The 27,102-nt window shown below is 47.9% G+C and overlaps 2 protein-coding genes, 1 non-coding gene and 1 pseudogene across 4 annotated transcripts in view; 3 read left to right on the top strand and 1 right to left on the bottom strand.

The window, feature by feature from the left end:
- Positions 1-15,897, bottom strand: part of LOC142767544 (uncharacterized) — a 62,980-nt gene extending 47,083 nt beyond the window's left edge. The window contains exon 1 of one of the 2 annotated variants that reach the window (XR_012884981.1): positions 1,078-1,214. Coding sequence is in view for 1 of the 2 variants with exons in the window: in XM_075869437.1 (XP_075725552.1) it covers positions 15,702-15,881 (180 nt within the window). In the remaining variant the exon portion in view is untranslated. Of the gene's footprint in view, positions 1-1,077; positions 1,215-15,701 lie in introns of those variants that run through there. The other variant, XM_075869437.1, reaches the window with a different exon arrangement.
- On the top strand, positions 1,453-6,011 carry LOC119179890 (uncharacterized). Its single transcript, XR_012884980.1, has 8 exons — positions 1,453-1,584; positions 2,297-2,540; positions 2,861-2,991; positions 3,053-3,169; positions 3,992-4,060; positions 4,204-4,284; positions 4,439-4,519; positions 4,740-6,011. It is a non-coding gene; the product is annotated as an uncharacterized LOC119179890 (transcript).
- On the top strand, positions 9,676-12,700 carry LOC119179145 (uncharacterized). The gene is made up of 7 exons (XM_075869434.1): positions 9,676-10,138; positions 10,204-10,745; positions 10,868-11,053; positions 11,198-11,335; positions 11,399-11,531; positions 11,649-11,845; positions 12,042-12,700. Exons 1-7 carry the CDS (start codon positions 9,890-9,892, stop codon positions 12,442-12,444), a joined length of 1,848 nt encoding a protein of 615 aa, XP_075725549.1. The 5' UTR covers positions 9,676-9,889; the 3' UTR covers positions 12,445-12,700.
- On the top strand, positions 12,923-15,684 carry LOC142767154 (uncharacterized; annotated as a pseudogene).
- Positions 15,898-27,102: the final 11,205 nt, after the last annotated feature.

Here is a 27,102-nt window from a genome sequence, read left to right as displayed (position 1 = left end):
CTTCAATGCCAACAACTTGGAAACATGCAGTCTTTATTCATGATTGTCAGATCAATATATTATCCAATTTTCCGTTTTCACAATAACAAGTGTGTGCCTTATGAATGCATACTATGATGCATGACGTTACTGTGAGTTTTGAGCGAGAAATAATATATTCATTTCTGTAAACACCGCAGATCCCTTCTGCAACTGTAGTGCATGCCTAGTGAATTTACTTAAGCTCGTCATCTGATGTGAAGATAATTGAAATAACACGCTGACCACGATTGAAAGCCAATAAAAGCATGACGTTTTGGTCGCCACACAGGAACCTTATTCATAAGTGACAAATATTGTGCTTTTCTTCGTGGCCAGTATGTGGTTTTTCAATGTTTTCATGTGTGTTTCCGACCAGACGGGTGTAAACTTGCCATCTATTATTAAATGCCAATGAAAGTGGTGGTCTAAACTGTTATTATTGTTGGTACAAGTAAAAGTGCTTAGAAAAGTTTGAACACCAAGTTTGGGCGAGGCGCATACAATATTTAATGAACCACAACAAAATAATGAAATTTGAGCATAGTGAAAACAAGCTGGATAAAATAAAATGTGCTCTACCACATGAACTACTGATCGAATTAGGACTCGCACAGTTAGGCTACAGCGATTCGGCCACAATGGGCCATGCAAATTTTGTTCGAAAATACAGTTCAAGTTTAACAAACGGCTCAAGATTCATGGGTTCCGGGCGCATCAGGCAACCTATGTTGCGGGTGTATAACGTAAGCTCAGGTTCGACTAAACGGGCTGCATAAACACCTAAGCGTAGGTGAAAGCCTTGCGAGGCGTACGTAAGACGAGGCAACATGCTGCACGCGAACTCGAGTAACACGGTAGTTCAAAGACGCGTGCCGGCGCGGATGCATACACCGGCATAGGTTCGGCTACCCGCAGTAATTTCTGATAGCAGTTTAAAAAAAGGACGTACAACATATGAAACTGTCCTAGACACGTTACTCCTATAGCACACAATATAAACAGGCATGCCAAAAAATAATAAAAAATCTCCGAATTAACAGATCCAAGCATACGCACCCAAGGCGTGATCCACGCTTACAGTTAACAAACGCCGTATTCGCCCAACAATTGTTTAACAAAAATATTGGACCAGCAGGGCTCCCTACCAACACCACGACCTCCTCTATAAACTTACGACCTGCTCATGCCGCCGCTCCCCGTGTCGCCGGTTTTGCTTTTGCTTGTTTAGTTTTTTTTAGTTCTCGAAAGTGCCGCAGCACGCCTTGGCGCCACAACTAACCCCCACTGCTGCAGCCGCCAAGCCGCTGTTCTGCTTGGTGCGTGCGTGCGTTCGCATGATCTTGTGGCACTCGAAGGCTATCGCCGCTATCGCTTGTCACCAGTAGTCTGCGCAGTCAGGAGCGTTAGATAACGACAGCAGCAGCACCATTCCCGCAATGGTGTACTGCTGCGTTCCTTTTTGCAAGTCGAGCGATCGGCGGTCAACTGGGATATCGTTTCACGAGTTCCCCGTCACCCAGATTCGGCAGGAGTGGTTGAAGAAGATCTCTCGACAGGCTGAAGGTAAGGCACTGAAAGTGCTGTATTGCATGCACTGCAAGATCTGACTAGTGGAATGCAGTTCAAAACTTTTTTGCGCGCTATGTATGCTGCTCAGCGTTGTTGGCTGGCGTCTAGAAACACAAGTGCTGTTTGTGGGATTCGTGGACGCCGATCGGGTACACAGCCCATCAGGCCCTCAGCCAAGAAAAGGGGGGGGGGGGGGCACGTAATTCTGTTGAACTATGTGTTTTTACCAAAAAGAAATAATAAAAGTAGGCGTTTTTCTCAAACAGTCAAGGTTTTCAGCAAGTGCCCCCCGCCACGAAAAAATTTCCTGGCTAAGGGGCTGCAGCCCATGCTACATTTTTCCTTTGTTGTACTGTCCTTTGTTGCCGAAGACTCCGTGCACGTGGCCGTGTCAGGGATAGAGCACTTACTTTCAACTATTCCGCTCTGATGCACAGCGGTGTTGCTTTGTTGAGAAATTTGTTTTATTTATTACACTATTGTTTTGCGCTGGCGTTGTTTTATAACAAAATTAAGGGAAATAGGCGCAAATGGATCTGCCCTGAACTGATGCAGCTGCTAGTAAATTGAAATGGTAAGGGATTCAACTAGTGAATACACTAGAGACCCTTTTCTGTCACGTTGTGAAGGTTACTAAAAGGCTAATTCTTAATCGATTGCCTACTATCTGATAATTCTGGTGCGGTCTTAAATACAATATTTGTAGGACCAGGAAAACAGCCATGGGAGCCGAGCGACCGCAGCAAGGTATGCAGCTTGCATTTCAAGCCAGAAGATTACAGAGAAGGCCTGAAGCTGCGCAAACAAAAACCAGATGCCATACCTTCAATATTCCCGCGCTACCCAGGGTATATGCAGGAAACATCCCGTAAAGAGCGACAGCCTGTGAAAAGGTGTGCTGTGCCAGGGCTGTCACCAGACAAGCCTCATGCAGAAGCAAAGAAAAATAGGTAAGCTTTTTTTGTGTAATTAGTGTTTGTTTAGCCACGCCCAAATTTCTTCTAATACATGCTTCATCCTGTAACACGTCGAGATTGACCATTTGCGGAAAAGCTTCTGCGCATGCGCGGTAACGGCGCAGCTGGCGCCCTCTATGGGCGCTTTGGTTTTGGTTGGAAAACACGAGCCGGGCCGGCCGTCACTTGTGGATCTCTGTGCCGTCACTGAAATAAGTCGCCTCGCTTTAGCAGCGTACAGAAATGCCAGCGAACTGTGTGGCCTACGGCTGCACGAATTATTTTACTCAGAAAGGAAGCACGCATTTCTACAGGTTCCCGTCCGCGAGGCTACGTGCCGAAAAGAGAGATGCTTGGGTAGCTGCTGTGAGGAGACAGAATGCCGACGGTTCACCGTGGGCGCCCAACAAACATTCTCGGATCTGCAGCGCGCATTTCATAACAGGTACGATAATTTTAAGTGCTTATAACTTGGTTTGTGCAATCAGAAATCACGTTTACTGCAGGACGGCCGTCAAAGTTCAAGAACCATCCTGACTTCGTCCCCAGTGTGTTCACCTACGTGAGAAGTCGCGGTGATGCTGCTGTGCGTCGCCATAGCCGATGGTGGAAGCGACAGAAAGGTAAGCGCTACAATCTCAGTTTATATTTACTGGGACAAAAACTGCTAATGCAGAATAGAGGAGCAGATGTTCGTGAAGGCAACCACACATCTGTCTGAGCGCGTGAACGGTCAGTTCTGTCGTGCATTTACGAAGGTCGCTCTTGCTTTCCGGACTCACTCCAGCTTTTAAAGATGTACGGTTTAAAGCACAGTCAGTGGAAATGTGAATGTATAATAAATACTTGTTTCGAGCCAGGTACCACTCTAGTGAGCCGTTCGAGCACTCTAGGCTATCGTCTGGACGGCTGTACTGCATCGCTCCCGTCTGGTATTTTGTGACTGCTTTCATCATAGGCGAGGCCAGACGAGAAACCAACCACTTTCGAGGCGATTTGCAGTGGATAGTGTAGTGTGACAGGCAGTGCTTGCGAGGTTTCTCGTGCCTGCGGCACCGTGAGAGCACTTGTATAGATTTATTGCCCACTCGATCATTTTTGCCGCTGCTTCCCGCATTTACAGCGTGTTTTTAGGTTGTGAAGTCGTATTGTGAATGCCGCATGCAATGCCTTTGTCACCAGTAGGGTAGCCAGACATATTTCGGTGGTGGGATTCAACCATACTTTATGCTCGTGTGTGCGTTGGTATGTGTGCGTGTAATATATACACATGCAAAGCTGAAAATTTTCGGGGGTTTGAACCCCTCAAACAACTCTTCCGCTCAGCCATGTCCCTGATTGTCACTATTTCTTAGACACCCAATATGTGGCTGTTATGCACATCTCACCCTAGGTGCTTATTGTCAGCAAATGACCTGTGCATAACCACGATACCATTCTTTCAGGGGAGCTTGATACGACAGCCACTTCTGCTACTCCTAATGACACGCCAGAGTTGCAGGATCCTCCCAATGGTGAGCTTGCTTGCACTTTGCAAACTTAAGTGCTGTTTTGAGCTTCTTCCCGTGGCATCATGTGATTGCTCAGATTTCAGCTGGCTTGATTCTGCAGACACATTCATATAGGGGATAATGGTCAGCTGATGTGTTGCTTTCAGAGAATCTCTACATGGACACTAGTGCTGCACAGGATGGTGTACTAGATGAGAATTCGGTGGACCTGCAACAACTGGAAAATGGTAAGTTTGTGTGCACTTTGCAGAGTTGAATGTTTTTTCAGCATTTCCCCATACCACGATGTGAATTCTGCCGCTGCTTGTTGCATCTGGCCCATTTCTGCAGTAACACACTCATACAAAGCAATTAGATGTCATGCTGTTGCATTGCTTGCAGAGAATCCTGACGAAGGCTTGGATGCTACAAAGGATGATGTACCTGATCAGGACTCGATGGAGCTGCAGCAACCCGAAAATGGTGAGTTTGTATGCACTTTGCAGAGTGCAATGCTCCTTTCGGCTTTTTCCCGTACCATGATGCCAATGCTGCAACTGCTTTTTGCATTTGCAGATAGAAACTCCTCAGCTATAGGCTTATTGTAGAGCTTGTTTCTAGTCCGTATGTCCATATGTGTAACATTTACTTGCAGAGGGCGCTCTAAGGTGCTTGACGAGCGCTTTTTCTGTGCCACTTGCAGGTATAAAGGAGCACATCTGGTCAGATTGCCGCTGTCAAGCCTGTGCTTCTAAGAAGATTGAAGTCCTGGTGCAAGAAATAGGAAATTCGCAGAAGTTTATCCTCCAGTTGCAGAAACAAAATGCAAAGCTAGAGGTGCAGCTAGATGCAGCCATGTCAAGATGTCTCACCCTGACTACTCTAGCCACTCCAAAGGACTGAATGTACTACACTGGATTGCCGAATGTTGAAGTGTTCAATATTTTGCTTGAATACTTTGCACCACGCGCTAGAGAAATGTTGTACTGGGGCTCAGATAAAAACGGCATAATGACCCTCGTGGCAACAAAAAAAAAATGGCAACCTGGCCAAAGAATTTTTCATGGTGTTAGTTCGGCTCAGGACAGGTATGCAAGGGCAAGAACTGGCCAGGAATTTCCTGATGTCAGAAAGTCTAGTTAGCCGCACTTTTTTCACATGGATTAACTTTTTACAACGAGAGCTTCGGCACTTGACACCCTTACCTACTTTAGATGACATAAGATCCCACCTACCGAAGTGCATCTCTGATTTTCCCGACACCCGTCTTGTTCTCGATGCCACAGAGGTGAGAATACAGAGGCCTTCGTCATTGAGCGCACAGCGCCATACCTTCTCACCATACAAGCATTACAACACGTACAAGGCGCTTATTGGATGTACACCAGATGGATACATCACTTATGTGTCTCGCCTCTGGGGAGGCTCTAGCTCGGATAAAGCAATCTTGGAAAGTAGTGGTCTTCTTGACAAGCTGGAGCCAGGAGATGCAATAATGGTTGATAAAGGTTTTACATTTCCTTACTTGGCAGCAGGTATAACAGTTTATCGGCCTCCATTTCGAGAGCCTCACCAAAAGCAGATGCCTGCAAATAAAGTTGACGAAACCAGGCGCATCGCTCCTGCAAGGTTGCACGTTGAAAGAGCCATTGCAAGAGCTAAAAGCTTTCATATCTTGGATAGGCCCTTTCCTATCGCCATGATAGACATAGCTGAGCAGGTTTTTGAAGTTTGTTGCCTCTTGAGCAACTACAGGCTGCCTTTGATTCGAGAGGTAGATTAGGATTTGCAAGAGCACGAGCATAGTTTTCAAAAGGAAGCCAAGTTTGAAATTGGCCTGAGCTGGCTAGAGTTAGGAAATGATTTGGTGGCTGCAGCCAAGGCAGTAACAGAAGTCAGCTGTTTTTGGAATGATGTGCCATTTTGAATGTTTTACCAAACTTGCTGTAACCAATAAATGTAACTATGAAACGTTTTTCAATCAATCTTGTTATATCACAGTAGCTATATTCACCTTTGTGCTGAATAGACCCACGCTACTGAAGCCCCATATAGTTGGAATTTATCTCCCGCTTTCCCCGACAGCTTTCAGAAGCCACGTCAAGCCCCATTTGCCTTACTCTAAGTCGCAAATAACGAAACAGGTTGTTTGCCTGTGTTACACTGTCCCATCTTACATAAGTCACAATAAGCCTTTGTTACTTAGTTACTTTCAGACTATAAGAGCCATGCATTGGTTTCACAAGTATAGCTGAACAGTCTACACATGATTATGCCACGATTTCCATGAAATTCACAGAGTTTTGCAGTGCACTCCTTGAGAAGTTAACTGAAAAAAAAAGCGCGAGACTGTTTCTCCCCAGAAGAGAGCGATTATAAATAAAGTGAGGCGTCCTACTTCAATTTTTTTATTTTGATGCTTAGGCCATCTAGACGCGTGAAGACATAAAATCCAGCCTTGAATTTTTTGAAAGACACGAATGTTTCAGACGTGTAAAGCCGCCCAAGCCTTTTGACACGCCGTGTCAAGATTTCGGGTACAAGTGCATGCTTAGTGAAGTGCAAGAGTCCTGGCAGTACTTCCTGAGCTCAGAATTTTTCGCAGAACTCTATCCTTTCAACATGGAGATGTGGGGGGTCTCCTGGTGCGTTTCCCTCAGTCCATATGACAAAATCGCACCAGTTATAGCCCGTTACTGCCATCTGGCCTTGCACCTGATAGAAATAGGCGTGGTCCCGCTTCAGCTCCGCACCTTTTTCGGTGAGTCTGCAGCAGAAGTTTCTGTCACTGCAGGCGTCCTCACACGTCATCCCTTTTTTTGAAAAAGGGCATTTCACTTCTAGTAGGCCTTCTTTTCCATCTACAACAACAATTATGTCTGGTGAAGCAGCTAAGAAGGGGTACTGGCAGTGGACGCGAAGTCCAGTTTCCTGGACTGCCACGCTCGAGTCTCTGGCCTGCAACAGTTTCACATAAGCAGCTACGGCATCTGCTTCGTGCTGTCTGCCATATACGATTGCTTCGGAAGTGGCTCTGTCCCAAGGGTACAGTAGTGCCTTTAGCAAACTGTCCGGTTTTGTACACCGGCAGATCCTTTTAAACATCGATGCTGTTAGCCGTCCAACCCGTTCTGCATGCCACTTCTTGTTAGATGCTTGGCCGACTGTTTGATTGCATATCAGATCCCTCTCTGTCTGGCTTAGTGGCTTCATTGTTTTCATGTACGATTGTACCTCAGTTGCTGCAGCCTCGCTCTAGAGGTCATCGCTGTCCTCTATGGGCTTCTTTATGTTGCATGGTGGCTTTGGCTTGGCTTTATCGTGGCACATGTATCACAGAGCATGCAGATCGGGACAGGCGGTTGCCAGCTTATCCCTCAGTGACTGAATGGCATGTGGACTAAAAAGTGGGCCATCAGCACAGGGGTCATAATCGCGCTTCCGTTTCCCATGTGTAGGCTTGTTTATGAAATACTTTTGGAATCTGATTTCACCCAGAGGCTTTCTTGCCACTGGTTTCTTTGCTGCAAGTAAACAGAAAATAGGGTACTTCAGTTATGCTGCTAAAGAGAGCACACATGTGAGTGATAAGTACATTTGTGTTGAGAAAGGGAGCATATGCACGTGCACAAGCATGGCTGTTCAACACATGAGGAAGTGTGTTTGTTCGTGTACTGTGCTTTGTGGTGTGCAAATGATGTAACACTGTTTATTAATAAACTGGCATGACTGAGCAAGCAGTCATGAAAATGCAACGCTGCGAGCCTGTTTCTCTGTGTATATTTTGTGAATGACACATAATGGTATGTGAACGCAACGTCATGTTCACAATAGCGGTAATTTACTGGTTTGAACATCCACTGCTTACACGAATCCTGGAGTGCAAGTTGCGTCTCCGACCATTTATTATGCTTGGATTCCCGGCTGTTAAAAGGTTTCTGAAAGCGGTCTCCATTATAGTATGAAATACACGGGACGGGTAGTACCAGGACAAGCGCTGTCCTGCGTTTACATTGCGCTATGTATTCTCTGCAACCATGATTAACTAACATGCTAAAGCCTACTACCCTTCGAACTCGTATTTGACCTGCACTGTGTCATGCAATATGCTTTGTGCTCGGCACTGTATGGCTGAGCTGCTTTTGTGCCATTAAAATATATCGCGATCATAATATGCTTGCACAGGGTACTTTGTAGGTATATACTTAGCTGAAACACGAAGTTCTTAAAGGCAAGATGGGCAACACAGGATCATTAAGGACATGCATTGGTGGAGTAATACCTTCAGCAGGGACTATTCACTTGCAGGGTACGTCCGTGCAGGACGGTGCATGTTCAGCTCTGGCGGCAGCACTAAACAGCAGGCCTGCTACATGTTGGCAGGTTTCACTAAGTCTGAAAGGAAAAAAAACTGTTGTTCACAAAATCAACGGACAACCTCGAACATGTATTTACGGACGCTAAGCCCGCGTATTGCAACATGAGCTTTTTAGGTAGCACCGCAATGAGGTAAAGTACTCGATAGACGTGATCTTGTGAATGCAACAATGTGTACCACGGCAGCACGCAGTCTCGCGTATATCCGTACATTGTAACGGTTCGCAAAAAAACCTGCCATTAGTGCGCGAGGCTGCGCTTCGATATATAAGCGCAAACCATGACTGATATAGTAGCACGGGTCGTTTATAATCACAAAAGCGGGAGCTGCAGCAGGTATAAGCACTGGGGTAAACTCCTGTCCTATGAAGAGAATGTAATGTTCTGATAAGGGAACTGCATGCTCCCATTACACTCGCAAGCGCATAGGCGCAACATTTGTTTACACACATTTTCGGCAATCGGTGATTTGCACTACAGACGCTAGTAAAATCAAAATATCTCACCCAGCAACACAGTCGCAGTGCGCTCCAACGATGCGACCGGTAGCCACGACGAACCATGCCGTTGTTACATACACGCCAGACTTCATGGACGGTGCGCACGCCGCTCTCACCAGACCTAGTTCGTCATCAGATGTTTGGTGGTTCAACTTCAAGTGTTTGACGTATCCTTCTTCCTTGAAGGACCAGCCGCGATGAGCCTGGCGAACGGTCGAAGTAGCGGAGTGTAGGTACCGCCACACGTCGTCGTTGCTCAGGCTGCAACGCGAAAAATCCTCGCTCCATCCCGTTTCCACAAACGCAAACGGGATGTTTTCTTCTTCTATCATGTTGTTTCCGTAAGCAGCGCACGTTTTCGGCAAAGAAACAACACTAAATCAATAAAACAAGCGCACGCGAGCCGCCGAACGCTGCCTAGCACATGTTAGTTCACGCATGCCTTTCCAACCAAAAGCGCGAGCGCTGCTTCCCTGTTTAGACGGCAGGTGGCGCTCGCTTTTCCGCGAATGGCAGATTCTTAATGTTGCAGGCCAGACATACCCTCTCCTTATAGGTCCCCGTCTGAGAAGATTGATGAGCAGGAAGACAATTGTGTGACTGCAAGCAGTACCGCACATCAGGAGGATGAAATGCTGACAGAACCCTGCAGTGAACCCTCCTCTCTGCCTTTAATTTTGCCTGCACCTGAATCTTCTTTCTGCTTGCCTAAAACATATCAGATGCCCCGCCGCGGTGGTCTAGTGGCTAAGGTACTCGGCTGCTGACCCGCAGGGCGCGGGTTCAAATCCCGGCTGCGGCGGCTGCATTTCCGATGGAGGCGGAAATGTTGTAGGCCCGTGTGCTCAGATTTGGGTGCACGTTAAAGAACCCCAGGTGGTCTAAATTTCCGGAGCCCTCCACTACGGCGTCTCTCATAATCATATAGTGGTTTTGGGACGTTAAACCCCACATATCAATCAATCAAACATATCAGATGCCCAAACATGGCAAAACTGTCCAGTGCCAGACAAGTCCATCAAAGGCAACCAGACCGCGTGAAATGCAGACTAGGCTTTCACTGTCCCGAATGACCAATCTCCTGAGGAAAGTGCAAAACCTTACCCGGAAGTGTCAAAGGCTTCAGAAAAAGCAGCATCACCTACAGGAAGAGCTGTCTACTCTGAGGCAGGAGGCAAAAAAGGCGTCCTTGTTGATGAAGAAAACAAACGTCGAAATCCTCCAGGTGTGAACTTATCTCTTTTTGAACATTATAAAAAATCTCATTACCTGCTTATATCATACTTGCAGCAAAAGGTGGAGGAGAGCAACGAAAAAGCTCTGTTCCTTCAAGAGCAGCTTGCTTTTCTGGGCAAAAAGAAAGGGCTATGGCGTGAGGAGACAGTGCGCAAATGCGTTCTTTTGCACGCTAAATCACCAGCCAGGTACCGCCTTCTTCGGGAGATTGGTGTCTTGACCTTGCCGAGTCGCTGTACCCTCAAGCGATACATTGGCGCATGCACTGGAGAGGTGGTGTCCTCTCTCATCAAGCAGCGCCTTCATGCAGAAGTGAAACTGCACTCTAAGGAGGTACTTTATTTACTCTTCGCCTTTACTTTTTTGCCAGGAGTAAAATTACTGGAGCTATGTTCTTTGCGATTATTGCAGGCACGCTGTGGGTCCCTGGTGATGGACGAAATGTCACTAAAGCAATCTGCACTGTACCATAAACAGTCCGATGCTCTCCATGGATTTGTCGACCTAGGAGGTGCCGAGGTAGACTATGGCCTGGAGGAGCAACTGGCAACTCACCTACTCTGCTTCGGCTTTGTAGGACTGTCTACCCACTACAGGTATGTGAAATATTTGGCTACTCTCCGTTCATGTCATGTGAACCTGTGCAGATAATTTTTTTCCAATCCTTCAAATGATTACCGTCTCCTTTACCTAATGCCTAGTGCTTTTACAATTACAGGCTGCCTGTAGGATATTATTTTACAAAAGGATTGACAGGGGAGCAACTCGAGCAACTTTCGTTGAAAGTAATGCAATCAGTTGAAGATGCTGGGTTTGAAGTGGTTAGGTTGGTTGCTGACAAACACAGCACTAGCTGCAAGTTTTTTGCCAGCTTGTCTGGTGGCCAAATATGCCCTGTTGTCACGTGAGTAATTGCTCAGTCACATTTTTGCTAAAGGTTACACCTCCTTTAATTGTGCATAAATTTATGAGCTATTAGAGTGTTGAAGCTAATGTGTCCTGTCAACATTTTCACAGACTCCTAACAGTATTCATTGATCCTTTACAGGCACCCTCTCAATCCGGACAGGCAACTGTTCCTGTCGTTTGACTATTGTCCTATCATAAAAAATGTCAGGAATCAGTTCCTCGACACTAAAAGGATTTTCAGGAATGCTGGAGTGCTCATCGTTCCAGACTACCTGAGGTACAATTTGGTAGCTTTTTCATGCCTTACAAATTGACAGTTTAACATTTCATTTTGTCACAGGAACTTGCACGACATACAAGAAAAGCAGGCGGGTGCTTTCAAGCTTGTGAGGTGCTTGACTAAAAAGCACCTTTGGCCGAGCAATTTTCAGAAGATGTCTGTTGCCAGGGCTGTTGCGATCTTTTCTCCTCAGGTAAAGAGTGCATAAATGTTTATTTTAGAAGAAACTCAGAGAAAAATATGATTTTACCCCAAGCATGTGGTGATGGTTATCCCACTCATAATCACCTGTATTATAATTTTATTCTAGGTAACATCTGTGCTCAGGTTTTTACTAAAACATGCACAGCAGCTCGGTTTCCATGGGTTCGACGACTTTCTGCCAACCATTGAGTTCATGGAACTTATTTATAAATGGTTTACTCTCCACAACATTAAGAGCACCTCACTGTTCTGGATGAGTAGAGACGCTCTGAGAATGCCCTTCTATGGTCCAGATGACGAAAGGTATTCATGAACTACTTCCAATTGTCATTTATCTTCCATTTGTGTGAAAACATGAATGGTTCCATTTTCTTTATATGCACAGTTTTGTATTAGGTATTCTTTGCTATTGAAATGTAAGCTTGAAACCTTTGTAGTTTGTCCGTAGGCCAAGTGCCACTTTCTAACTGATCTCATTGCTCATACTTTTATCATGCAGGCTCCTCTGGCTTGAAAATGAGTGCCTCATCTATTTTGACTTATGGAAAGAGAGTACAGCACACAAGCTAGAGTTTTTGTCAGAAGAAACTTATGAGGCCCTGAGAGTGACAACTATGTCAACTGTTCTCTGCACCAGGCATCTTCTTGGGCGCGGATTTCATTTTGTCCTTACAGGAAAGTTTTCCAGTGATGATGTGGAATCCCTGTTTTCTACCATACGACAGCTAAATGGCTCCAATGACCAAACCGATGCCTACGCAGCACTGTCGTCACTACAGAAGATCTTAGTAACGGGCTGCATTCATTCATCTACAAGTGGCAATGTGGGAAGCGTTATAGGTTCTATTGGGGAGGCAACCAAACTCGCCCCTCAACCTGCAGCTGCTGCACCACCTGACTAGGACATTAAGAAGCTTCTGCTCCCTTATTTTACAGCATTGGAGCGCTTCCCAAGTGGGTTTGCAACATTTATTATTTACGAATACCTATCACTCACAAACATTTCAGTAATAAGATGCATGTTTTGAAGATACAGAGGAGTCGATCCAAAAGTTTTAGTGCTTGTGTGGAAAGGTGACGTGCAGCTACATCAAAATGAGAAGTTCTAAATCGCAGTCATGAGTTCCTTAACCAGGCCCGTAGCCAGGAATTTTTGGTGGGGGCGGGGCACTTGCTGAAAACCTTGGCTATTTGAGAAAAACACCTATTTTATTATTTATTTTTGGTAAAACACCTACTTCACCAAAATTTCGGGAGGGGGGGGGGGGCTGGTTGCTACTGTACGACACATTTACAAATTATTGCACTTTGCTTAGATGGTACCACAATTATAGATGCTACTACTTGATCACTTATTTTAATTGTATTGCCATTCTCTAAATTCTTTCTTTCATTCTCTCAGGTCCTCCTACTCAAAGCTTGCGTGCCAGCACACTGGCACTAATAGCTGGTTTTCTAGTGAGAGCTGTCCAGGATAACATCTGCTGCGAAGGCTGCCTTATGTAAATACAGGCACCCAAATCAAGCTCTACAACAACTGCTCTAATTGCAGGAATTGACAGGGGAGGACTCTCATACCCCTCATTGCCATTTGTTGGATTTGTAAGCGCCCTCGAGGGTGCAGCCTCTAAAGCAGCTGCGATCCTAGTGAAAGGGCAAAAACGCTTGCAGAAGTTTTCAAGCATAGTGCTCCCTTCACTTCTAAAAAATTCCTTATTTGCATGCACTATGAATGATAGTGTGTCACACAGAGCAGCTCTCTTGAATTTAATTTTGCGAAAATTCATGAGGCCTTTCTTGGCAAACTATGCCAATAATTTAACCGACGCACATTCAAAGAGAAAGCTCCTCAACAGGAAGCCTTTGTCGCGAAAAGTTTTGAAAGTTTAAAGTTCTTTTTCCTTGTAACAGCCACATAGAATTGCTGTATGCTCATGCACATCTTGGCTGCTGACCTTCTTTTGAATACAGATAGGAGTGCGAGTTTGTTTTTCCAGTGTCATTTTAGCCTTATGAAAGAAGACATGCCTGAACAAGACATCAAGAATCTGCGGTCCACACTTCCTAGTCTTCTGACTTGGGTATCATTCTTTATATTGGGTTCATCTTTTTTCTCTTTTTTTTGTCTTGCCACGTAATCTTAACTTTTTCGGTTTTCTTTAACCCCCAAGTTTCTGCACTATATATTTGTACTGGTACAATACAGTGGCTCTACACTTTGTTTTTGGGATGGCAGCATGTTGCTAGTCATAATTTTTTAAGGTTTCAGAATTGATGGATTTGATCACATGAATGCAATATTGTGGGGCAAGCTTTTCTAAAGCCAGCTTGCTTCCTTCATTGATTAAAGTGCAGCGCTTTCCTTATCCTGTTTTAAAGAACCTTCGTGAATATATTGCTGAGAGTTTAGTAGAATAATATGGGCACTTTTCCAGCTAAGGCATACATTCGAGATCTTGAGACATTCTGCAATATTTAGTGGAGAGCAGAGTGGATCAGAGAATAAACAGGGGTAGCTCACATCTATCTTTAATAGAAAAAAGTAGAGCTGCGCAGGCAACGTAGTGCACAGGACCTATAACCAACGTGCAGCGAGAGCAACGGAGTGGATATCGAGGGATGGCTAACGCAGCCGAGTTAAACAGTTAGGTTGCTTGATGAAATTGAAGAGGTTCACTGGGATAAAATGGAATCGGCGTGTGCAAGACGGGGGCAAGAGATCATTGCGAGAGGTCTTTACCCTGCAGTGGACACATAATAGTCGGGTCATGATAATGTCGTTTTTGTCGCACGCTTCCATCGTTAGACGTTCGCTAGACCCAAAGCACCCAGACGATAGCATAACTGCGCCCCTCTGTCGTCATCCGTGCACAGTATGACAACGATATGCTTGAAGGGCGACGTTCAGGTCATAAAAATTTACACGGGTTATCGCATGCGTCGTTCGTACCGTATGTCGTCTTCATTTACGTCGTAGACACGTCGGTTTCAAGTTTCAACTTGTTACATGCAAGATCGCACCGGCTCGTCCACGAACGAATTATGTTTGCGGCTGCTAGACAGCTGTTAGGTGGGGCGCCGCTGCTTAAAACAAAGCGAGGAAATAAGGCTTACGTTCTCTGGGTTATGTGTCGCATATTGCTTTCATTTGCCTGCACTTAGATGGGGACGCAAAAGCGCTCGCGCAAAGATTGAGGTCCGGTAACGAGCATCCCGAAACCATCCACCACGGTGCTTCTCACAACCAGAATGTTGCTTCGAGACGTTAAATCAGTGGATTGCTCGATCCACGCGTTAGAAACTAGAACAATGAGAGGAACGCGCACATACGAGTGCACCACAACGGTCGTGCGTCGTCTGCTATGGGGGTAAGTGGTGGCGGAATTTGGCGGTACCTCCGGTCCCTACACGCCAATTTTTAGCTCCATACGCCTCCGTAGGGATGGCGCCGGTGAGCAGGTCGTAAGTTTATAGAGGAGGTCGTGGCTCATGCACTCGCGAAATGCACCGCGGATAGCACCAATCTCTTACGGAGAAGCCACAACTACAGGAGAAAATTTTGAGCTAAGAAATGCACCGCGGATAGCAGCAACTTACGGAGAAGCCACAACTACAAAAGAAACCTTTTCAGCTAAATTTAGCGGCAGTCTGGCAATAACCACCCCAAAGTCTGGCAACAGACTTATGCAACGCCAAAAGGAACCTTGCCCACAGTAGGAACAGGCATGCAAAAAAAAAATCCCCGAATTAACAGATGCAAGCATACGCGCCCAAGGCGTGATCCACGCTTACAGCTAACAAACGCCGTATTCACCCAACAATTATTTAACCAAAATATTGGACCAGCAGGGCTCCCTGCCAACACTACTGCCGACAGAGGCGGGCGCCATCAGAACTCTGCTTAAATCTGCCGCCGAATTCCCACTGCGCACGCACGCGCCATGTGCTTCACACACCGAGGCGTGCTTCAATCGAAAGAAAAAGCACGCCCACACTTAACTTTCCACAAAATGCCTTCCTCCTGATGAAATGACACACACAAACAGGTTCGATACGTTAAAAACCCTCACTTATCGCCCACATGTAACACAAAACGTAGCATGACGTCGTTATCACGCTCTCGGTGTTGACAAAGCGACAGCAGGAATGTGGTACGTACCTGGCAATTGTTCCAAAATGTGACGCCACAAGTCCTCGCTTGAGTAGAGTTCATCTTCGTAATCAGCAGCACCGGCAGAACACAAAACACGAACGCAGAGCGCAAGCACACCTCGAAAAACGACAAAATTTGACGCAGAACCGACCAGCTGCGAGGAGCCCGACCAACGAGCAAGAGCATGCCCAAACACGTATTATGGTTACAGCCCCGCCGATACTCAGCGCACTAAAAAGCTTTGGTGATACATTTGAATATAAAAACTATACTTAAATATACATAACATGAATATGCAAAGCGCAAAATATTTTTATTTCTACTAACAAAAAATATAAACGTTAAACTTGAGCGCGCGAAATTTGAAACGTTTGCAGGTACAATGCAAGTTTAAACAAATGAACAGCCAACGTTACTAGAACCAGGTCAGTTTCGCAGCTCCCCGCGCGCACCGGCTTGAGCGGCTGACGCGTGAACTAATGGCGCTACTGTTCCGTCTTGCTTCACATACCGCGCCGCGCGTCGCGACGCGCGTGTTGCCGCTTAGACACGACAACACGTTTTCGGCGCTCGGGTACTTCTTCGCGCCATTATTTAGTGATCTATCATTCCTTACGAAAGAGTTCCAACATGTGACAAGAGCGCCAATTAAGAATGCCTTATTGTTGTGCCCCGGGCCGTAAAGCGGCTACGGAAATGACATTGATCATCATTTCTTTGAGCCACCCTGGGATCGCGATGAGTTTAAAAAATTGCCCGCAGCTTCCCTCGGGGGAACACTGAGGAGGATTCGGAGCATATAATTGGTTAACGGGGTGTTAAAGTGCGACTTACTTGGGTCGATGGCTAAATTGGTTAACGTGGTTGTAGGAGGGGTGTTAAATGAGTGAACACGTACGACACGTATGCGAAAGGGCGGTGTTTATTTATTGCGACGAACTTTGAGCACGATGGCTTTTTGGTCGGTAAAGTGAAGAGTGAGTGGATCGGGAAGCGAGCGTTGGGCGTGGCATACTGCTTGGCGCGCCACGCCGCTACCTCGGCGCGCTTGCGCTCGCGGGCAGCATCGGGATCGGCCTCTCGTCGCCGACGCTTGCACTCGGCTTCCCGTTTTCGAAAGTCCGGGTCCTCTTGTCGACGTTTACGTTTCAAAGCGGCCGAATCCGGTGCTGCTGCTCGACGCTGACGTCTCTCAGCGGCTTCACGTTCTCTAAGTTGAGCATCTTCCGCTCGACGCCGACGTTTACGTTCGGCGTCGCGAGCTTTTCTCCGCGCTGCCTTGTCTTCGGACGACAACTTGGTTGCGGTTCCGCCAACACTTTGGCCGGCGCTGGTCGAAGGGACGTCGATCATTGCGACCTCGGACGTCGACGCGCCGTACAAACCAACCGACGAGCGGCAACTGAGCGAGCGAGCACCGACCTTGAGTATATATAGAGCGCGACGGCGCATGCACTGTCAGCTGTCGAATGTTCGAGAAGGGGGAGAAGCGCAACGGCGCATGCGCGTGCGTCAGCTGCCGATGTTCTCGAAGCGCGACGGCGCATGCGCGCGCGTCAGCTGCCGATGTTCTCGAAGCGTGACGGCGCATGCGCGCTACATTAAACAGCTAGCGAATGATCGTGAAGAGGAGAACCGCACGCGGTGTGTAGAGGAGGAAGGGTGCACAGATGGTGGAGGAGTGAAGCGCGCGCGGTGTGTAGAGGAGGAAGGGATGCGCAGATGGTGGAAGAAGGAGGAGGAAGCTTGCGGACGGCGCCGCACTACAAGCCTCGAGTATTAGATGCTCCGCGTCTAAAAAAGCCACCAGCATGTTCCCGCGGAAAGAAGTCGAGTAAATGCATCGCAGAGTGAGGGGGGGTATCGCGTGTATGTTGCGTAATTGGGTATTGTTATTTCATCTTATTTACGGAATGATAAAAAAGCACGTCCTTCAAGGAGTGTTTGGAGGTTGATGTTGGGTTGTGCCCCACTATTGGTTGAAGGTACTGTTGCTTTCAGCGCATCTACTCGAGTCAAGCAAAGCGTAGCCAGAAATTTTTTTCGAGGGGGAGTTGGGTGGGGGGCACCTGCTTCATTTCGGGCAAGGCACTCCCTTGAAATGGTCATTTGTTATTCTCCATGCTATCGCGAAAAAAATTTCCGGGGGGGGGGGGGGGGGCATGGGCCCGGTGTGCTACCTCCTGGCTATGTCTGGAATGGACACAAACTGCACTCTGTGTAATGAACCGGAAACGGTTGGACATGCTGTGAGTGAGTGCTGGGATCCGATATTCTTTTGGGATGTGGTACAAAATACCCTGAAGAAATATCTGCCGATAACACCTCATGGCATATGTCATATTTCAATACAGAATGAGGGTGGTGTTCCATATAATATGACGCGATTACTGGCCTTTACAGTCTCTAGATAAAACGCACGGCCGTGAGCCACATGCATGCTTAAGCAAAATCGGCACGGGAAACTTCATTGAATGCGTAATATGTGCGCAAGATAGATCGAACCTATATATGACCTCAAAATCATAGGCAGGTGTTTGATGAATTGGTGAAAATGAACCGTTCCTAAACCGTCGAAGTGGTGCGAGTAGACCAATATGGTTTTTATGAATATGTATTTATTTCTCAATAAAAAGGTTCTAAAAAGCACACGCGTGCCTGTGTAGTAGAACCCCCGCTCTTCGCGCAAACTGCCCGAGTTCGACCCCCACTCAGACCCAGAACTTTTTATATTTGCATCTTGCTCAATTTTCCAGTCGCGCCCAAGATGATTATTTTTCGCTCCAACCAACTAAACCGACGCTGACGCGAGAATTTCTGCGAAACGAACTCTTTAACGCTGTCGCGTTAAAAATGAGCACAGATGCTGTGCCGCAGGGATGGGCGGCTGACTCACAAGTCCGTTATATGTGAGTGACATTTTGAGGCGGACGATAATGTCAAATGTCATAAGTACATTATAAATGGGAAATTAAATACTTCCACCTCGAGGAAAATGGGCGCTAGTGCCAAAAACATTACCTTGCTTTTTTCCCGGTCTGCCAGAGTGCATATCGAAGGCACATGTGACTACAAGAACAAGCAAGGAGGTCACACACACACAAACACACACACACACACACACACGTGCTAGGGATGAGCTCATGTCAGAAAATAAAATAGGGAAGTCATGGTCATGGAGTCGGTCAATTATTTTAGCGGTGACGCATCTCCGGGTAGATCAGACGTCTCGTCAGCTACACCTTTCGCGCTCAAGGAAGCGATGAACTTCTAGTTGCCTTCCGCGTGCAGGAGCCAAAAATTAATCGATGATGCCATGTCAATGATGTCGTGTGGTGTTTTTCTACTGCAGAAATCTTGCACTAAGAGCTGCTACTACAAAAAACTGTTATTGTGGAACGAGGTGGTAGCTCTAGATTGTGCCCACAACTATTAGTGTTCATCGTAAACACTCCACGGCGTTTACAAAGGGGCTAACTAGCTTTCTCTGCCTGTTCTATGGAGGCCACTGCTAGCCAGAAAGCCTTCAAAGGTGGTGAAAACCAGAAAACAAAAAGTCCGCAACCTCTCGAATAGGTTTGCCCGTGCGGCTGTCTCAAAAAGAAAAAAAACTTAAGGAGATCCTGGCTCTTGAGTGAAAGCTTTCCGAAGTTTCGAATGAGGGAATCGAAAATACCCTTTCTGAGCTTCCTCATTTGCTAAGGCTTTCATTTATGACATCACTAATGTAACGACTGTTCGGCAATAACCCAGCGAAATTATTCGAGAAAGATGGCTAATACTTTATCCATCTTTCGAGCGAGAGTTGGCATGATAACTACAATTTATTATTGCCCTCATGAGAGAATTCTCTCGCGAGAAAGATGGCTGATAACTACACAATATAAAAAAATCAACCTTGAGCAAACTGTATTTCTAAAAAGTGTTTTCATTAGAGGGCAGTGGACATTTGGCTGGGAAATTTTGCAGGCCGACGAACACTGGAAAGAACATGAAAGATGCACAGCTGATTACAAAATTAACTACGTTTAAGATGACCCACCAATATAGAAGGACGATCGCACACTAACAACTCGTCCTGTGTACTTCTATTCTGGGGTCTTGTGTTTCAAGCACTCTTATTTTTATAATGTATTGCGAACCAGCGCCCAACACAAGCTTCTCGTGCACAGCCGATTCCGCCTGAAAACAGCGTTCCGGGCACTGTTTGTAAATAAATAAGTAAATAAATAAATAATAATTAGTTTCCCGATTGGAAAGGCTCCTGGCTTTTAGCGGTGATCATGAAACAGATGTTTTACAAACTTTCGTTTTTGAAGTAGTTGAGTTTACCGCTCAAGTGTCAATGGTGAATCTCGGTTATCACTACTGACGAGAGCTGCGACGAGAATGCGAATCACTCGCGCTGCAGCAGATGACGCATGCGGCTTGAAGCAAAATGGCACAGCAGCGCCACTAGTTCTCGCGTCGGCCACCACGGCCACTTCTGCGAGCGCGCGCCTACGGGGAGCTCCGAAACTGAGCTGGTTCTAGTAACGTTGTGAACAGCGGTAATAATTACCTAAAACACTCATGTCTTCATGAATTCAAAATATACAATTGTTGACGCACACATTTACACACGAGATTTTATTGCAATGATTGCTGGTGCTTATGCATAGGCGTGCCCACCACGGGGGGAGGGGGCGGCCCCTGGTCACTTAGGGGGCATTGGTTGATTTGTGGGGTTTAACGTCCCAAAACCACCATATGATTATGAGAGACGCCGTAGTGGAGGGCTCCGGAAATTTTGACCACCTGGGGTTCTTTAACGTGCACCCAAATCTGCGTACATGGGCCTACAACATTTCCGCCTCTATCGGAAATGCAGCCGCCGCAGCCGGGAATCGAACCCGCGACCTGCGGGTCAGCAGCCGAGTACCTTAGCCACTAGACCACCGCGGCGGGGCCGCACTTAGGGGGGCAATGTAAAGCCCTATAGATACATAGAGAAATAGACACGGGGCACTGTAACTCGAAGGGGGCTTGCAGTGCCCCCTCCTGATTACCTCATACATCCCCCCCTGAAGGGATGTCAAACTGTATAGATAGGAAATACAAATCTCACGGCATGGGACGTGGCGTCCCAAGATATATATACATATATATATATGCAGTAACATATAATATATAATATAATAATATATAATATAATATAGTATGCAGACAATATATATATATATATATATATATATATATATCTATTGTTACGGGGAAGATTTATTCACCGAGAGCTGGTCTTGCTAACGGCTTAAAGAGCGCACAGTCATGCAGGCCAACGGGGGAAGCTCGAGAGAGTCCAAACCACTACAACCACGTTGTCGTCTTCTTCATTTGGGTGCCAATTCAGCTGTGTCGGGGTGACAGTTTCATACACGTATCATCACCCCGGCCCGTAAGGCACCGTCTCGGTGCCTGTTAAATGAGCGAGTCGGCGTTGTAGGGCTTGAGACGAGAAACGTGGACTACTTCCGTTCTGGGTGCAACAGCTGATGAGTTTGTGGTAGCGGAAATCTCGTAGGTCACAGGTGTGACCTGACGAATGACTCGGTAGGGCCCGGCGTATCGTGATAGTAGTTTCTCGCAGAGGCCAACACGTCGAGATGGGAGCCACAAGAGAACAAGAGATCCCACAGAAAAAACGGCATCTCTATGTCGACGGTCGTAAAGGGACTTCTGTGCTGTCTGCGACGACGATAACCGATAGTGCGCTACCGCGCGTGCCGTGAGGGCCCGTGTGATCGCATCCTGAGCGTACGAAGTGGAGGATGGGTGGTCTGATGAAAGCAGTGTGTCGAAGGGCAGTAAAGGATGACGTCCGAAGAGTAGATAAAAATGGGAGTAGCCCGCTGTTTCATGACGCGACGAGTTAGTTATAGGCGAAGGTTACGAACGGAAGAGCTATGTCCCAATCAGTGTGGTCGGTAGATACGTACATGGAAAGCATGTCCGTCAATGTGCGGTTTAGGCGCTCCGTAAGGCCGTTAGTCTGAGGGTGGTAAGATGTGGTGAAGTTGTGACGGGTAGCACAAGATCGGAGTAGGTCATCAACCACACGAGATAGAAAGTAGCGACCACGGTCTGTGAGCAGGTGAGTCGGAGCGCCATGCTGGAGAATAATGTCGTACAGCAGGAAGTCGGCAACGTCGGTTGCGCAGCTGGTTGGTAGCGCTCGAGTGATTGCATACCGAGTGGCATAGTCTGTGGCCACTGCAATCCATTTATTTCCAGTTGTAGAAGTAGGAAAGGGACCTAGTAAGTCCAACCCCACTCGATAAAATGGCTCCGCTGGAACTTCAATAGGTTGAAGAAGACCGGAAGGGGGAGTCGTAGGCTTCTTTCGGCGCTGGCAGAGGTCACAAGATGTGACGTAACGGCGAACAGAGCGGTACAAACCCTTCCAGAATACTCGTCGTCGAATGCGGTCGTAAGTTCTGGAGACTCCTAGATGTCCAGAAGTTGGAGCGTCGTGGAATTGTCGCAGAACATCCTTTCGCAGGTGATGCGTACGACGAGTAAAAGTTCCGCGCCGTCGGGGTGTAAGTTGCGGCGGTACAAAATGTTGTCTTGAAGCAGGTATCTGCTAAGAGAAGGGTCAGCATAACGCGACTGAAGGCGGTCAATGATGGTGAGCAATGATGGATCTCGGCGCTGTTCGTCAGCCACGTTCAAAAAGTCAGTGATGGCTAAAACGCAGGCATCGGATTCCAAATCAGTGGAGCTAGGTGGATCAACGGGGTGCCGGGATAAGCAGTCAGCATCGCTGTGCAGCTTTCCAGATTTGTAAACAACCGAGAACGTGTACTCCTGTAATCGAAGAGCCCATCGGCCGAGTCTTCCTGTAGGGTCCTTAAGCGTCGACAGCCAGCAAAGCGCATGATGGTCCGTGATGACTGCGAACGGACGTCCGTATAAGTACGGACGGAATTTCGCGATAGCCCAAACGAGGGCTAAGCATTCCCGCTCAGTTATAGAATAATTTTGTTCCGCTTGCGACAAAAGGCGGCTAGCGTAGGCTATCACACGGTTGGTGCCATTCTGTATCTGAGCGAGTATAGCACCAATGCCATGTCCACTTGCATCGGTGCGAAGCTCTGTTCGAGCCGTTGGATCAAAATGAGCCAACACAGGTGGTGAGGTGAGGGCGGTAATTAGCGATGCGAAGGAATGTTCTTGGTCCCTTCCCCAAGAGAAGGCCACATTCTTTTTGAGGAGATCCGTGAGGGGCCTAGCAATATCCGCGAAGTTGAAGAGAAAGCGGCGGAAGTATGAGCAGAGCCCAATAAAACTGCGAACTTCCTGTGTGGAACGCGGAACCGGGAATTCTCGGACTGCATGGACTTTGTCAGGGTCGGGTTGAACACCAGTGGCGTCAACAAGGTGGCCGAGTAGTTTAATCTGCCGACGTCCAAATGAACATTTCGACGAATTCAGTTGGAGACCAGCGCAACGAAAAACGTCAAGAATTGCCGAGAGACGAGACAGGTGGTTTTCGAAGGAGGGCGAGAAAACTATTACATCATCCAGATAGCAAAGGCAGGTCGACCATTTGAAACCGCGAAGAAGAGAGTCCATCATACGTTCAAACGTAGCCGGGGCATGCACAACCCAAAAGGCATGACCTTGAATTGGTAAAGGCCGTCGGGTGTGATGAATGCTGTCTTCTCGCGGTCGTCGACCGAAATTTGCCAGTATCCGGATCGCAGGTCAAGGGTCGAGAAATAGTTGGCGCCGTGGAGGCGGTCGAGCGCATCATCGATTCGGGGTAAAGGCTAAACGTCCTTCTTGGTGACCCGATTCAGGTGGCGATAGTCGACGCAAAAGCGCCAGGTGTTGTCCTTCTTTTTATCTAAGACCACAGGGGAGGCCCAAGGACTCGATGAAGGCTCAATGACGTCTTTACTCAACATTTTCTCGACCTCCGTCTGTATAACTTAGCGCTCAGCATGTGACACGCGATAAGGGCGTTTGCGGAGTGGACTGGCGTCGCCGGTGTCGATGCGGTGGGTTACGGCACTTGTGCGGCCCAGGGGACGGTCGTCGACGTCAAAGATATCCAGGTAAGAAAAGAGAACACCCCGGAGCGCCGCAATTTGGGAAGGTAAGAGGTCACTGGATATCATTTTGTCGAGGAACGCCTTATTTTGCGACGTGATGACAGGTTTCGCCATGGTCTTAGTGTCAGGTGTAAAAGAACAAATCGAACATTCATCAAGGGTGGAAAGATCGGCTAAAGTGATGCCCTGGGGAAGAACTTGGGTCGACTCAGAGAAGTTCAGAACTGGAAGTAGCACCGTGTTGCTAGCAACAATCACTATAGTTTGTGGTAGTGCGATGTGGTGCGTAAGGGTCAAATCAATGAGGGGAGCTACCAGATAGTCTCCATCAGGAACGGACGGGAAGGGCGACAGAGGAACGTACATAGCAGCCTGGGGCGGTAGCCGTAGAGACTCCACGGATCGTAGCCGAGTGCGACTTGGAGGAGTGAAATCGGAGCGCAAAGGCAATTCGAGCCGTAACATACCGGTAGAACAATCGATGAGGGTGGAGTGGGTGGTTAAGAAGTCAATTCCAAGGATGACGTCGTGTGGGCAAGCATCGAGGACTACGAAGAGAACGGAAGTGTGGTGGCCAGCAACAGTAACGCGGGCAGTGCACATACCAAGTACCGATGTTCGACTTCCGTTAGCAACTCGAACAGTAGAGAACACAGCTGGTGTGAGAACTTTTTTCAGGTGAGATCGAAGTGTAGAACTCATAACAGATACTTGGGCACCAGTGTCAATTAGAGCAGTAACGGCGTGGCCATCAACGAACACCCGAAGTAAATTGCGTCTTGAAATTGTAGCCGGTTGAGGGTTTTCGTTCCGAGTCGTCAACGCAGCGCCACCTCCAGGAGCTGCACTCGTTAGTTTCCCAGGGAATGGCCAGAATAAGCCGGAGACGGAGAGCGGCGGCGTTGAGGGGAGCGTGACGGCCGACCCTTAGGTGACGGCGAGCGCCTTGACCAGTTTCTTTGGGTGACGACGTCAGCGTAGGACGGTTCGGAGCGTGGAGATGAACGGCAAGCTGAAGAGTCCTGAATATGGTCATCCGAAAAACCGGGTTGGGAATAGTGTCCACGGTCCTGACGGCGGTCGACATTACGAAAGCTTGGCCGGAAATACCCCCTGTTGCGACAGTGGCGGGAGATGTGCCCAACTCGAGAGCAAGAAAAACAGATGGGTCGATCATCGTGCGTACGCCACTCAGATGGATTTCGGTAGCGTGGTGGAAACCGAGGAGTCGAAGCTGCCGCAGCGACAAGTGGGGCAGAGTGGTGGTCAGCGTTGTGGACAGGAGTGCTCATGGGCTGCGGCTGGGGAACCTGGACGCCCAGGTTAGCAAACTCCTGGCGTACGACGGCTTGAATGAGCGAGACTGTTGCCCAGTGGTCTTGCGCAGGGGGCTGATAGGAAGCGGGTGCCATGGCTTCCAGCTCCTGGCGAACAATCCTTGCGATATTGGCAGGAGGCGCAAGTGAACGGGGCGCTGCAGAATCCTCGCAAGACGAAGTGGCAGCAGTGTTTGGTAGTCTCGCGATGTGGTGGGTGATTCGCCTGCTTTTTGCTTGTTCAAATCGTCGGCATTCGGATATGATGGAGTCGACAGTGGTGCAGTTCTTGCACATTAATAGGTTGAAAGCATCATCAGCAATGCTTTCAACACGTTGCTGATTTTGTCCGCCTCGGACATGTTTTTGTCCGTCTTCCGGCACAGTGCCAGTACGTCTTGGATGTACGTGACGTACGACTCCGTCGATGATTGAACACGCGACGCGAGGTCCTGCCTGGCTGCCATCTGACGAGCAACTGACCGACCGAACAAATCGCGAAGCTTTTGCTTGCATGTGTCCCAGCTGGTTAATTCTTCTTCATGCGTCTCATACCAGGCGCGTGCCGTACCCCTTAGGTAGAACAGAATATTTGCCAGCATAAGCGTTTCGTCCCACCTGTAGTGCTTGCTGACGCGCTCGAATAATGCGAGCCATTCTTCGACGTCCGTGCTGTCCGTCCCGGAAAACGTGCCAGGGTCGAGAAGATGGGGGGGGGGAATCACAGGTGATGGAGCCGGGGCGGATGGCGAGGCCTGAGTGCCAGTTTCAGGCATCGCGGCTGGAGAAAGCTGGCGTCCACTGCGGAGTTCCAGAGCCGGGTTGTGTGAACAACCCGCACCTTCCACCAAAAGATGTTACGGGGAAGATTTATTCACCGAGAGCTGGTCTTGCTAACGGCTTAAAGAGCGCACAGTCATGCATGCCAACGGGAGAAGCTCGAGAGAGTCCAACCCACTACAACCACGTTGTCGTCTTCTTCATTTGGGTGCCAATTCAGCTGTGTCGGGGTGACAGTTTCATACACGTATCAATATATATATATATATATATATATATATATATATATATATATATATATATATATATATATATATATTGTAGCGAAGCCTCCGAACTCTGAAATGGGTCGAACTCTTGAGTACCTCCTAGTGGGGCTACCCAACAAAGACGCTTGGCTGTGACTGTCGCCATTGCATATTCTCGCTCGTTGCCGGCTAATAAACGCCTTAACAATTTGGTGGAGAGTGCTGCGATCCCCGTCTATGCCTTTGGAGCTACGATCACGTACCCTGCCATCTACTATGTACCACGACGCTTCTCAGCAAACGCCTCCTCCACTGCCACCCCCTTGTCCCGGTATCCCCAGAATCCGCGATCCACCCATCTTCACTGGCGCTGATGGCACTGACGTGGAGGACTGGCTCGCCATTTACGAGCGCGTGAGCGTCCCCAACAAATGGGACGAGGACGGCAAGCTGACCAACTTGGTATTCTACCTTACGGGTGTTGCCAGTTTGTGGTACAACAACCACGCGTCCGATTTTGCCACCTGGTCCGATTTTAAGACCGCAATCATCAACGTCTTCGGCTGCCCTGCTGTTCGCAAGCTGCAAGCCGAGCAGCGCTTACGTGAACGTGCTCAGGAGGCTGGTGAGTCATTCACCAGCTAATTGAAGACGTCCTGGACCTATGCAACAAATCTAATCCCACTATGTCCGAGTCTGACAAGATCCGAAACATCATGAAAGGCATTGACGAGGATGCCTTCACGATGCTGCTCGCCAAAAACCCCGGCACAGTGGCTGAGGTCATCACACTGCGCCAGAGCTACGAGGAGCTTCGCCGGCAGCGTTCGCTGACCCGACGCTCCCCACCACGAGCTGCAACGCTTGCTGGCTTGGAGGCCAGTTGTGACCAAGTGGCGTTGATGGCACACCTAAAGTCCTTCATCCATGAGGAAATCGCGCGTCAGTTCTCGCTCCTGCCCTTTGC

The sequence above is a fragment of the Rhipicephalus microplus genome, chromosome 7, assembly GCF_043290135.1.
Source record: "Rhipicephalus microplus isolate Deutch F79 chromosome 7, USDA_Rmic, whole genome shotgun sequence".
NCBI classification, from domain to species: Eukaryota; Metazoa; Arthropoda; class Arachnida; order Ixodida; family Ixodidae; genus Rhipicephalus; species Rhipicephalus microplus.
Note: the sequence above shows the minus strand (reverse complement) of the source record. Positions and strands in the feature narration are given on the sequence as shown.